General features: G+C 37.1%; 1 protein-coding gene across 1 annotated transcript; it reads right to left on the reverse strand.

Annotated features, from left to right (window-relative positions):
* Positions 1–592: 592 nt before the first annotated feature.
* Positions 593–5340, reverse strand: LOC116129015 (protein ROS1A-like). Its single transcript, XM_031414749.1, has 16 exons — positions 5309–5340; positions 3602–4751; positions 3421–3500; positions 3213–3297; positions 2993–3084; positions 2824–2892; positions 2647–2683; positions 2475–2557; positions 1928–2362; positions 1800–1836; positions 1635–1692; positions 1425–1561; positions 1278–1343; positions 1016–1130; positions 897–935; positions 593–815 (listed from the first exon to the last, which is right to left on the reverse strand). The coding sequence occupies exons 1-16, from the start codon at positions 5338–5340 to the stop codon at positions 700–702; spliced, it is 2631 nt and encodes an 876-aa protein (XP_031270609.1). The 3' UTR covers positions 593–699.
* Between the last annotated feature and the right edge of the window lie 9496 nt (positions 5341–14836).

The following is a 14836-nucleotide window of genomic DNA, read 5'->3' on the forward strand; positions in this document are numbered from 1 at the left end:
TTTACCCGGTGTTAGGAAGCTTGGGCTTGGGCCTGAGACTGATTTTAAGGCCCGCCCTCGGGTACGAGCCGAGCATGGATATCTCTTCAGTCCCGGCCCAACCTGACAATTTTACTATTAATTTTATAGAATTATCATACATATATATATAAAAAAAAATGAAATTTATTAATATTTTAAAATTCACATTATAAAAATGGGCTGACTTGCGACAAAACTGAGACCACAAAAAACCCGTCGGACCGGGCTTGGGCTTTACCCGTCATCTTGTATCGGGCTCGAACCGATTAGGCCTTTGTCATGGGGTCGAGCTTGGGTTCGAGCCAAGGGATACCTGGCGCCAGCCTGGCCCATTGCCATCTCTAGTTCGTCATGAAGCTCAAGATCCTATCTCCATATATGTATATTTGGTCATAATTGAAAAATATTTCCCAAATAATATATTTCTTTTAATCATTTTTCATTGCATGCATCTCTATCTTCTTCATTAATCATCATCATATTCATGTTCATGAATCGTGAATGATTTACATTTCCAAGATTTAAACAACACATTTTGAGAATAAAAGTTAGAATAGTTTACAAGTTAAAAAAAATCAAATGGAGTCTCCCTGGGACGCATATAGCTTATTTACATGTATATGCTTTTAACTGTACAAAACCTGGAGACATGTTTTGACAAGCCTTGGAGTTGGAGCATCATCTCCTTCCTGGGGCTTTTTTAACAACAATCTTACTTGGTGAGCAGTGAAATCTTTCTAAAAGATGTTTAGGAGCACGAGATCTTCGATCGAATCCTCTCACACATATAAATCCTGCATTGCACAGTGAGATACAATCCATGTTTTACTATTATCACCACAACATTTACGAAAGTAATGTATATAGAATCATACCTCTCCAAAAACATCTTTGAATTCTCTCAATATCTAAAGCTGTTTCGAAACAAAACATAAATTTTGTTAGCCAACCAATCAATCTAATATTACTTAATGAGTATATTATTATTCTGTACCTTTTGATATATGTGAAGCTGTGGATCCAAAATACGCCGTTTGCCTTGTTAGATTAGCTATCATCGTCCTGGGAACATTAATTGGCTGCTCACTGGTTTCATGGTCTGCAAATACCTATAAAAGATAAAAAATATTATACTACAGCAACAAAAAATTATTCACTAAAAATATTTGACAAACTACCATGTCAAATAATTAGTTAACAAACTATAATATCAAACAATTATTCACAATAGTCACAGAAATATTTAATACACTCACCTCATTAACTTGAAAGTAAGTTCCATTAAGTGGAAATCTGCCTCTATTTGCAGTCAAACAAGGTATCTGTTCATGCATTCTAATTGTTATTAAAAAAAAAAAGAAGAAGAACTAAAAATATATAACTGATTAATAGTTTTTACTCACCAAAATTGTTCCTCGAACAATGTTAGCATCTTCTTCTCTAGTTCTATTACACTTATAACATGTTTGGTCATCGCAAAGATTATCCCCTTCAAAATTGCATCTACTTTGAGGTGGTTCAATTGAATTTGGTGTTTCACCTATCAATAACAAAATAAAATTCAATCAATTGACATATAAATAATGTAAAATCTTCAATTATAACTCACATACCTGGTGACCATATAGCAAGAAGGTATGGACAGGGATCATCAACTAATCGTTTCTCAAACTGTAATTATCGATAATAACTCAGAAAAATTAAAACTATCATAAATCAGAATATCATAATTGAAGAGATATTTATAATGGAAGAGATATTTAAAAGAGAGAGCTTACCCCTTCAAGAAGCTCATGATTATCTGGGAGTACATAACTACACAATTGAAAAAATAATCAGTTAACACTAAGTGAATTGGCAAGCATAGCAATATGACACAAATATTGCACAAATATGACACACTCACACTAAGTGTTCCGTCCGCAATCGGTTAATACTCTTTAGTTTTTGTACAGGAATGGAAGTTGCTTCTGCCGTCAGAGCAACTAAAGCTTTAGAATCTTGAAACATAATTTTATTCATCTCCATGAAATTTTGTAAATTTTCCTGGAATTTCTTCTCTTGCAGTCTAATAGTAGGAATATCTTCAATATCCCCAATACAAAAATCATTGAAGTTAGATTCAGGTTCTAAAGATTCTATACAATGTCGCTCAGGTGATGGTGGCTCTTCAATGATAGGTTCACAATTATTGACTTGGTTCTCAGAAGTTAAACCATCAGAATGTAAGAGGCAGGTTGGGATTGGGTTGACAATGATCTGAGGATTTTCACTAAATACATTATAGAGTTTTGACTTCACTATTCCTTTCTCTACTGGCCCTGGTAAAGCAAGCCTTGCACTGCATCAATCACATAAAAAAGTTTAATATTTATAACATGCAAGAAACTTTTAATATTTAGTCAATATCACATGCATTTATAGGGTACAATAAATTGATAAGATTTACCAACCTTGCAAATGCACTTGCAAAGTGTTTACATTCCCCTCTCATTGGACAAGCACTGCAATGCGGATTTTTCTTTGTGCAAAAGACCTGTTTGAATTATTTAGTTTAAATACTTTCAGAATTAAATAACTTTTAGAAGTAAACACATAAAACACTAAATTGATCACAATAGATACCTTTCCAAAAGTGATCAACTGATAGTGTAGTTCATACCTGTGCATTAAGAATTACCAAATTAGCTGAAGAGACTTATAAATGACTTATAAATGTATTAAATTATTTAAAATTTAAATAAAAGACTTATAAATGTTTTAAATTATTATAATTAGCTGAAGAGAAAATTTCAGGATTACAATGTTCTTTGATCAAGATGACATAACCGTGGCCAAAGATATTTTTGAATGTTATCCATGACTGGGTACCTATATATACAATACACAATCAGAAATATATCTTTTTATAATAACTAGAAAATATCTTTTTCTATAAAAATAATTAATGAATTTGTTTTCTGAAACATACTGTTCTAAAAGATGTATTTGCATTTGTTCTGGCAATGGTTGGATAGGAACCCAGCCAAGACGCACAGCTATTCGTCCAACATTTGTATCAACCTGATTATAATTTTGAAAATGAAAAAATAATAAAAAACTATATTGAGAAAATAATAAAGAAAATAAAAATAATAATTATAGGGCATCCATATACGTCGTATAGTGCATCACAATTATCTAATTCTTACCGGGAAAGCAATATGTTGAAGAGACAAAAGTCGGACACATTCTACACTCTTTAACCCCAATCCAGGTATTTCCAATAGATATTTCCTGAAAATCACATCTGTAACTTGAACTAAAGGTTTGTATTTAAAGATGTAAATTCACATTTTATAATGTTTGAATTTGAAGATGTAGATCAATATGTAGATTACAGATAGATAGTTAGCTTACTTCACTTTATCAGGTGGAGCATATCGAAGCCATTCAAGGTCAATGCAATTATGAGTTTGAACCAATCTGTTAAGGAAGTCCTGAGAAGTGAATTAACTTCTTAATATCTACAAAGCACAGAAAAAAATTGGCTTTTGACTTCCAGATTTTTTTTTTCAACAGCGCAGAGTAATGTTTATACCTTGATTCTTCCTGCAATTATGTTTTGTTGACCACGATCTTGGATGGATTCAGCAATATCACCAACATCTGCGCACCGAACTGCTTCCCAGTCCACAGAGTCCATGTGATCACTACTTCTTGGCTCACCACTAGAATACATTTTCCTCATAAGTTCCCAATCTTCTGGTTCAGGTTCTTCCACTTTTTTCTTTTTCCTTGGGGTAGACTCTTTTGTCCCCGACTTGGTTTCCTTTGGCTTTCGCCCTTTCCCTTTCTGACCCTTGCTAGGGGCATCATGAGGTTGCTGCAGACCTCTTCTAGTTTCTTCTATATTGGAATGGCAAATTGAGTGTTCAAAATTATCATTAAAATCTGCTAAACCAATGGAAGGAGGATCATGAGGTTGCTGCAGATCACTTCTAGTTTCTTTCATACTGGAAGGGGAAATCGAGTGTTCAAAATGATCATTAGAATCTGCTAAAGAGATGGATTCAGAGTCACCTTTTGATTCATCTATCCTTTCCCATGATGCTTTGTTTCCATGATCCATTCTTGTTGATGACGCGTACGCATTTCCCTGGCTCTCCTCAGGGTATATAATATTGTCTCCACTGCTATGTAAGGTCAAACTTTCAAGAAGTTGCGATAACTCTGTGAAAGGAGTAGAGCTTTCCATGCTACATTTTTTGCTTGTAGATTCAACATCTGATAGGTTGAAGGGAGGTGACAACTGAAATTCATCTGTAGACTGGACAATAGAGGAGCCATCAAATGTATGAACTGCACCATCAGATTTTGAGTTGAAGGCTGGTGAAAACTGAACTTCATCCGATGATAAATGAATTTCATCAGTAGACTGTACAGTAGAAGAGCCATCAAATGTATGAATTGCAACATCAGATTTTGAGTTGAGGGCTGGTGAAAACGGAATTTCATCAACAGACAGTAAAGTAGGAGAGTCATTGCCATCGCCATCAAATGTATGAGTTGCAACATCGGATTTTGAGTTAAAAGCTGGTGATTCATCGCCATCAAATGTGTGACTTGCAGCATTGGATTTTGAATTCAAAGCTGGTGATGGTTGGATTTCATCAATAAACTGTAAAGTAGAAGTGCCATCACATGTTGGAGCTGCAACTACATCTTTCACTTCTAAATCCCGGATTGANCTTAAAGAGTGCTAAGTTAACTTTATGTAGTATAAAGTATCAAATATCAATAGATATAAAAGAAGCATTTAAAATCAGAAAACTAGCATAAATTATTAATACATGAAACGCGGTTGTTTAATAGCACACGGAAAGGGATGTTTTGATGATGTCCACTCAACCACTCCTTTTTTTTTTTTTTTTTTTTCTCTAAACACTAAGGTTTATTATTATTATTATTTTAACAAAATAAAAATTCTGAGTAATTTTTTAAGGTTTATATAATATAAAGAAGCATTAAAATCATGTTTATATTCATTATTCATCTTAAATTTAACAAATATAATATAATGTAATGATATATAATGGCGTTAGAGTGTGTCTAGTTAGTATCAAAGTCTAAAGAAATCCGTTAAGACGGCCATAACCTTTAAAAATGTTGTTATTTTAAGTAAGAGTAAGTGACTTTTTTCTCACCCAAATAATGGTTAAATGACATTTTTCTACACACAGACTTTTAAAATACCACTTTATTATCCAAATTTATATTCCGTTTCCGATTTTGGCATCGTTGCAACCTCACACCACGACCATTCTCTTCCCCGACCATCATTCACCAAAACCCTCAAACTCTACTCTCGCCGACCCCACCAATTGCCAGCAATTGAACAATTAGGGTTTGCACAACCGCCATCAATCCCAACCACCAAAATCTAATCTTTCACCACCAAAAGACTCATCGGCCTCTCTTCTTAAAAAACCCCAATAGCCTAGAACGAATATGCTCTCTGTTCGCTGCAGAAATATAAATTTGGGTATAACCACCCCTTGTGGCCTAATCGAGTGAAGGATGGATTGAGGAGTTAAAAGACTAAAGGGTCTTAGGTTCAAGTTGTAGGAAAGGCAAAGGGTGGCCACCAATTATCATAACAAACAATATAAATTTAGGTAGTAAAATAGTATTTTAAAACTCTGTGAATGAGAAAGTGTCATTAAACTATTATTTAGGTGGAAAAAAGTCGTTAAACTCTAATTCCAATTCTCCTCTTGTTGCCAATGGAGCATACCTTAAGTGACTGAAATTTATTGTTAGAAATATATTTTAAATAAAAATATGTTGTAGGAATGTTTGTAAAATAAAACAAAAAAACACTTGACCTAATTAAATCCTAGTAGTTAGTAGAAATCCCTTTCAAATAGTTAAATTATAACTTGAAATGTTGGACGCTTGGGACAATTATAATATGATAAAGATAGTATAACAACACTTTGGTCCAACCATTTTCCCCTAATTAAATACTTGTAATTAGTAGAAATCCCTTTCAAATAGTTAAATTATAACATGAAATGTTGGAGGCTTGGGATATTTATGATATGATAAAGATAGTATAACAACACTTTGGTCCAACCATTTTCCCCATTCAGGATCAGGACTCCACGAAAGCGGCCACAACGAATGCCTAATTACAAATCCCACAACAATAAACCGTTTATTTAACAACTAATCAACATTTAAAAAATAGCAATGCTGAAAAGTAATCTCTTGTTTCAATTATATTAGAGATATAAATGAGATAAATATATAAAGATATCAAAATAATTAGTGTGAGTTTAGATGAGTAATTAGGTCGCTATCAGAAAAATATATATACAGAACAGGTGTAAGGCAATATGAGAAACCATGGACAAGACTAAAAAGTTGAGCTATTATCCATTAATAAAGGAAGCATATTGCTTTTTGGTTTGTGGAATGGTTGGTTAATAAAAGAATATTTGGTCAAAAGCATTTGAGTTCATTTGGAAAGACAAAGACTTTGGATATCGTAGTTCATCCATTGATTATTACCTCCACCTCCACCTCCACCTCCACCTCCACCACCACCACCACCACCACATTCAAATCACTGTTGCTTCCTTCTTCAAGTTAATTAATATTGAGGAACCATTTTAATTATCAATTATATATTAACGCCATTTACATAATTTAATGGTGATAACGAAGTTAAAATTGAATGGTCATTGATGGGTGGTTGTATTGAAGGTAGTTGTAGGCAAAACACAGTGTACGCAGTTATATTAAAGATTTTCCTTTGAAGGATAAAACTATGGGTTAACCTAGGATTAGCTTGGTAGTCAAGAAAGTTTGCTAATTTTATTGAATTTTTTTTGTTCAAACTACTTTGGAGTCGTCTATCACATTTGTGGTTTACTTAGAATATTAGACTTGTAAGCTATTAAATAGCTTCGGGGATTAGTTGAAGTATGTGCAGACTGGTTCGGACACTCCAATGTAAGAAAAAAATAATAATAATAAAAAAAAGATTAAACTATGGGTTGTATCGCAATATGAATAGCAATGAGGAATAGGATTTGACTAGCTTTTAGGTTTCTTTAATTAACTTTTTTTTCTATAATGCATGCATCCATCTATCTTCTAAAGTAATTGTAGGCGCAGACGCTGTCAAAGCCTGTCAAGTGCTTTTGCTTTCATTAATTATATATATTTTACTTGAACCTTATGATTAAGATAATACACTTTAGTATTGGAAGTCTAAGCTTATGATTAATTAAGATAACGAGGAAAAACTAATTATTTCCTAATTTCCTTTAATATTAACTGAAAACTTAGTGGCTACTCCTTAGATTTAAGCAATGTAACGCTGATGGGATCTGACCAACATTGCCTCCCACTTGGGTTTTGGATTTTATACTTTCCCTTTTATATACCTTTTTTTTTTCTTTTTTTGAATGATCAGGGGATGTATGGGCCAGTTGGCACATACTTCAACTAATCATTTGAGCCTTAAAGTTAACAACTAAATAAGCCTTCAGTGGCCACCCCTATTAGCAGTCGAAGTGGATCGAACTCAAGACCTCTTGAATACTACACTCAAGAGTTCTAGTTGATCGCTTAGCCACCCAATGGTGGTTAAAAAATTAAAAGATCGACTAGTTCTACATCTATTATATTTTATATACTTAATTTCTCTTGCAAACCTAGCTATATATGCACAACACTTCTACATCTATTATAGAATATTATTTTCTTTCAAAAAGTAATTAAAATATTTTTAAAAAGACCAATTAATCAAGTATTCTATAAATTAAAATATACACATCTAAACCCACTTTTAACTATTTGAAAGCAGTTTTGACACTTTAATTAACCTCAAGTGCATCTTACTCTAATCAACTTGTTAACACATATTGCAGCCAGCTAGTGACAAATATAATTGAAAAAACTACATATTATTATTTTTTTTTTTTATCTTTTTTGGTAACCGGGGTATCCAGGCCAACTTGCGTGCACCTTAAGGTCCTCAACTAATCCCTGGGGTCCATTGAACATCTTACAAACCCAAAAGACCAAGTAAGGTATAATGTTATTATGATAGGTGGTTCTAAGGTTTGAACCCAGAAACTCAAGGAAATGAGCAAACCTCCTTGGCTGTTAAGTCAACCCCTTCGGGTTACATATATTATTCTTTTCCCCCAAAAGTTGATCATATTTTCAACCGCAATCGTGGTAACTACAAATAATGGAAGATTGATTGATACAAAAAAACCCTTGTCGGTAGAGTGATGTGATCTCTAATTTTAACAAGATATTCTACAAGGAAGGACTTGCACAGCACCTACCCACTTGCAAATTTGTAATCATTACCTTGAATTCAGCTACTATAAATAGAGGACTCGCCCTCTGATTTTGGGGATTCGGATTTTGATTGTAATCTCTATTTTCAAAGCAAAGATAACCTACGAGAAAGAGACTAACTTGATATTCTCTCTGAATAATTAGTTATTGTACCTTTATTCGTTGTTCACTATACGCAACCTCTTATAAACTCTCATATATAAAACAAATAGTGGACATAGGAATAACTTCAAGCATCCGAACCACTTTAAAAATCATATCTCTCATTTATAATTTTGTGTTTGCATTCAATATTATTGTATAGCCTTGTCCTAACTCTTGAATCAATTATATCACGTGTAATTCCTAAGAACAGCTTAGCACTTTGCACGTGCAAGTCGTTGGTGTCAAAATCACGCATCAACAGTTTGGCGCTAGAAGGAGGGCCATATTTTATATCCGCTCTTCATTCAGAATCAGAACTTCTAATCAACTAGTTCTATTTATGAACAAATGGCTCATAGTCTTGAAACCGAGCATACTAGCACTAATAATGAGGAGATCCCCTGAGTACACGATGTTACTTCTCCCAAAGTACCTCTAGTTCCATAAGGTACCGCGGCGTGCATCCCCTTCAACCTCCCAGCTTGATCCGGTTGTGATGGATTATCTGGAAAGGTTCAACAATACTCTCCAGATGGTTAACCGAATGTTAGATCGTCTGGATCAGGTTGTATCGCCCAAATATGATCAGGCGGTGCCACCTCCAAAAACGTGTATAGGTCGTGCTAAAGTGTGGAAACGGGCAAAAGCTCATACCACGCGCACTACAGTGCATAAAAATAAGGGAAAACAAGTGGCTAACAATGGGCCAAAAGGCTAGAAAGGGTCAGTGAATACTGGTCATGAAACAGGTAGAATACTTGTAACTTTGCGACTTGGCGGTACGTCACATCATGAGCCGTCTCACGCCACATCGCAAGGGCACCCCTACAAGAGTGCTCAACATGAAGATTCCCATTATCGCTAGAATGATGGTTCTGACCATCACCACGAGGGAAATACCCACCATCCGAGGGTTGGTTCTGACCACCGCAGAGGTCGAGATAACTCTCCAAGCCATTCAGTGCCTTCACATGGCTCCAGCCAACATGTGTCAAGGTTTGCCAAAGGCTCCAGCCAAGGTGTGAAAGAGTCCGATCTACGTCTCTCCTTAATCACAATCGTAGAAAGCGAACCCACATGACAGAAAGTGATCCCCAGGTGGCTGTGCTTCTTCAGATTGAGGAGTTACAACAAGCTCTGAATCATCTTAAAGCTCAGCAGAATGAGTAAGGGCAGGTCGCAGAGGCGTCTCCCTTTTTTTTCCTGGCAGTTTTGACTGCTCCTCTCCCATCAAGATTTAGAATGCCCGATATGCGATCATTCAATGGGAATTCTAATATGCAAGATCACCTATATGAGTTTAACGACCTCAAGGAGCTTCACCAAGTTTTGAACTTGGCAAAATGTCGCTGCTTAGCAGTGACTCTAACTACCCATGCTAAGCGCTGGTTTAGATCGCTTTCACCAAGATCTATTAACTTGTGGTAGCAGATGAGTTCGTTATTCTTGAGACATTTCCAAGCCAATGGGAAGTTTTCAATGCCGTTGAGCTATCTCAGCAACATATGGTAAGAGAGAAATGAATCTCTCCAGTCTTGTATTGATAGATTCCACAAGGAGCTTAATAAGGTGGCTAATACACCCAGATATTCAGTTTGGACTCTCATCATAGCAGGAGTTCGCCTGCAAACTGACTTGTGGAAGAAATTGCAATCTGAGGACAATATTTCCCTCACTCACTTCTACAACCTCAGCGAGAAATATCTCTGGATAGAGAATTCAGTGGCTGCTTTGAATCGTCATGACCCCGGTCCTTCGACCAGCGCTCCCAGTCTGAGGGAGGAAAACCGGAGAGAGAGTAGTAGAAAATCTTATCGTAAATGGGCTAATGACGATCAGAGAAAGAGAAAGAAACAATAGTTTGAGCTTAAGAAATCCTATGCCCAAGTCCCTCGTCGCGATCGCGACAAGAATTTGTTTACTCCACTAAATGCATCGGTATCAACTATTATAGATAAATCAGAAGAAGCTAATCTGCTCGGAGACCCAGAGCCCATGAAAAATCCCTCTTCTATAAGAAATAGCAAGAAATATTTCTGTTATCATCGGGATAATGGGCATCATACCGATGAATATCGAGCTCTTAAGCAGACTATTAAAGACCTCATTAAAAATGGATACTTCAAGGAGAATGTTGATGGTCTAACTCCCACTCGGGAGAAGGATCAACAGGACGATGGGAAGAAGCGTCGTGGTCACAAGGGTCTCCATTTTGTGGGGATTATATTTGGAAGACCACACGTTGCAGGGAATACTCGAGGTGCTCAAGAGAAATACACTTAAGAAGCTCGTCACGAGCCCTTGAGTGTGTAAAACCCAGAGCCGCGAGCTGCTAAGGTTAGCAGAAAAGAGGAGATTACCTTCTTAGAAAAAGACGTAGTATGATTGCATCACCCTCATGAGGATGCACTCGTCGTCGCGGTTGAAATAGGACGATACAAAGTCCACAGAATGTTGATGGATAATGGGAGCGCCGTGGACATCCTATTTCAGCGAGCATTCAAGGAAATGCAATTGGAAGAGACAGATCCGAAGCCTGCCTCTATCCCGCTCTATGGCTTTATTAGGGATCATCTAATTCCCAAGGGAACGATTGCACTTCTAGTCACTTTGGGTGAGACCCACGAAATGACTAAGATGACAAAGTTTCTGGTGGTAGACTGTCTGTCCACTTTTAATGGCATATTGGGACGACCTCTATTATAGAACTTTAAAGTTTTCACCTCCATCTATCATTTGAAGATGAAATTTCTCACTCCGACAAGGTGTCGGGAAGTCAAGGGGTCTCAACGTGAATCTCGCGACTGCTATGTAAAAACAGTGCATATGGCATGCAAAGGGAAAGGGAAGCTAATGGGCGTTTCCAAGCAGACAATGGCGATCAGCAGGATCGAACCACAACTCGGTCCAATGGAAGACATCACTAATCCTCGTGTTTAGGAGAAGTATTCCCACAGTGGGCTTGTTGAGACTTTATCTGAGGTATCAGTCAACCAGAATGAGCCGATTCGTGTGTTGAGAATTAGAAGCAATCTTAGCCTTCAGCTCGCTACTGATCTAATGAGCTTCCTCAAACATAATATAGATGTTTTTGCATAGACTCATGCTGACAAGATCGAGATTAGTCTGAATGTAATATGTCATGCACTCAACATCTATAGTGAGGTTAGGCCAATTCGCCAGAAAAGAAGAGCCATGGACTTTGACAATTATGTTGCTCTTAAGGTTAAGGTGGATAAGCTCCTTTTGATCGGGTTCATTAAGCAGGTTCATTACCCAAGTTGGGTCTCCAATCCTGTTTTGGTGAAGAAACCCAACGGTAAGTGGTGAATTTATGTTGATTTCACATATCTCAATAAAGCTTATCCAAAGAATAGTTTCCCTTTGCCCAAAATCGATCAGCTCGTTGATGTCATTTCTGGGTACGAGTTGTTAAGCTTCATGGATGCCTACTCGGGTTATAATCAAATCCCAATGTACATGTCTGACGAGGAGCATACCTCGTTTATTACAAATCGAGGACTATACTACTATAAAGTCATGCCTTTTGGTCTGAAAAACGTTGGGGCTATCTACCAGCGTTTGATTAACCGTATGTTTTCTGAGCAGATCAGGAAATCAATGGAGGTCTATGTCAATGACATGTTGGTCAAATCGCAAATTGCTTTAGATCACATAGCTAACCTCATGGAAATGTTCAATATACTCTGAAGATATTGAATGAAACTTAATCCTCTCAAGAGTTCATTTGGAGTATCCTCATGGAAATTCCTAGGGTGTATGTTTAACTATCAGGGAATTGAAGTCAACCCTGAGAAGAACCAAGCTCTTATAGATATGAAAAGTCTCGTCAATCGAAAGCAAGTTCAGAGCTTGAATGGGAGAATAACAGCTCTCAGTCGCTTCATATCGAGAGCAACAAATCGTTGTTTGCCATTCTTCAATATACTCAGAGCCAACAAGAGATTTGAATGGACTCTAGAGTGTGAGCGAGCCTTCTAGAGTATAAACAGAAAACTGCCTCTTCTGTCCAAGCCTCTTCCTAAGAAAATCATATTTCTCTACCTATCCGTCTCTTAGTATGCGATCAACGTAGCTTTCATTCAAGAAGAAGGCAGAATTCAATGGCCAGGATATTACACGAGCAAACGATTACTAAACGTCGAAACATGGTATCTAGAGATGGAACGATTATCTTATGCTCTGTTGATCGCTTTCAGGAAGTTGCAACCTTATTTCTATGCCCACACCATCCATGTATTAATAAACTACCCAATTAGGCAGGTCCTTCAAAAGTTGGAGGCTTCGGCTAAGTTGCTCAAATGAGTTATGGAACTAAGCCAGTTTGATCTGCATTATAGACCAAAAACAGCAATCAAATGGCAGGTTGTGGCTGACTTTATTTCAGAGTTCTCTCATCAACCAAATTGGGAATCCAAACAGCCAGCTAGCGAAGTTGTCCAAGAAACTGTTTGGAACTTGTCAACCTAGAGTCTCTATGTTGATGGGTCTTCAAACATGAGAAGAGTCGGAGCTGGTCTTTTGCTCATTAGCCCTAAGGGGATAAATGCCTTTAGGTTTGGATTCAAAGCTACGAATAATGAGGCCAAGTATGAAGCGTTATTTGCTGGTCTGCGATTAACAAGAGAAACAGGGTCAAACATTAATAGCGACTCCCAACTGGTTCTCAATCAGATTCTGGGAGAGTATAAAGTCAAAGAAGAGAATATGATCAGTTACTTGAAGAAAGCCAAGGCTGCACTCGAGCCCTACAAGCATTATACGATCAGGCAGATCCCGAGAGATAGTAATTTTATCGCGGATGCTTTGGCAAAGATCAACTCATTGCTGGACTCTGATGCTCCGGACAGTATCCCGGTTAAGTACATCGAAGTTCCCAGCATAAGCTCACCTAAGCGAGCCGTAGCTATAACTGAATCTGTTTCTTGGATGAGTCCAATTTTTTCAGTATCTCAGAGATGGGGTCTTTCCTAATAGCAAGACTAAGGTAAGACTCTTGCAAACTAGAGCTGCTCATTACACTCTCATCAGAGATCAATTGTATAAACGAGGGTTTAGTAGATGATGAAGCAGACTATATCATAAGAGAGATACATGAAGGGATCTGTGGTAATCACACTACCGCACGATCTCTTGCCAATAAAATTATCTGCTAGGGATATTATTGATCCCTACTTCATGAAGATGCCTTCAACTTTGTAAAGAAGTATGACAAGTGCTAGAGATTCACGAACACCCCGCGAGCTCCTTTCCACCAGTTAACAACGATGACTAGCCCTTGGCCATTCTTTATGTGGGGAATTAATCTCATTGGACCCATGTCAATCGGTAAAGGTGGCGTAAAATATGCGGTGGTCGCAGTGGATTATTTCACTAAGTGGGTTGAAGCAGAGTCTTTGGTCACGATCACTACAAAAAAGCTCAAAGACTTCATCTTCAAGAATATAGTGTGTCGCTATGAGATTCCTCATACACTCATCTTTAACAATTGGAAACAGGAATTTAAGCAGTTTTGTAAAAAGCTAGGGATTCATAAGAAATTTGTCTCAGTAGCAAGACCGCAAGCTAATGGTCAAGTTAAAGTTGTCAACAAGACTATCAAGCACAAATTGAAGGCCAAGCTTGGCGCAACCAAAAGCAATTAGGCTAATGTCTCCCAGAAGTTCTATGAGCATATAGAACGACTCCGAGAACCTCTACTTCAGAAACACCCTTCTCGCTAGCATATGGCTACGAGGCGATGGTTCTAGTGGAAGTATGAGCTGGTTCACTTCGAAGAGAATTCTACAATGAAACAAACAATGAAGCACTCTTATGTGCAAGTCTGGACTTAGTTAAAGAACACCGCGACAAGGCTCAATTAAGGATAGCTTCCTACCAGCAGTGGACAAAAAGATTCTTTGACTCTAAAGTCAGGAGAAAAGACTTTTAGGTTGGAAACCTGGTGTTAAAAGAAGTCCTTCTCGGTACAAGAGAACCAAGTGCGAAGGTATTGGAACCTAACTAGGAAGGCTCATATCGCGCCGCTAAGGTGGTACGACTTGGAACGTATCACCTCAGAAGGCTTAATGGTTCTAAAGTACTGCGAGCTTGGAATGCTGAGCATCTTCGCCCTTATTATCAGTAATTTCAAACTCATTTATAGCTTAATCAATTCTTACTTGTAATTTTTCCTTGTTGTAAATGCTGTGAATAAGATTGTCTCATTTCTTCTCAAAGAATCACTTGTGTCGTAATCTCAAGTTTTAAATAATCTTACTATTTATAACGCTTTATAAGTTTTGTG

Source organism: Pistacia vera, unplaced genomic scaffold, assembly GCF_008641045.1.
Source record: "Pistacia vera cultivar Batoury unplaced genomic scaffold, PisVer_v2 Contig206, whole genome shotgun sequence".
NCBI lineage: Eukaryota > Viridiplantae > Streptophyta > Magnoliopsida > Sapindales > Anacardiaceae > Pistacia > Pistacia vera.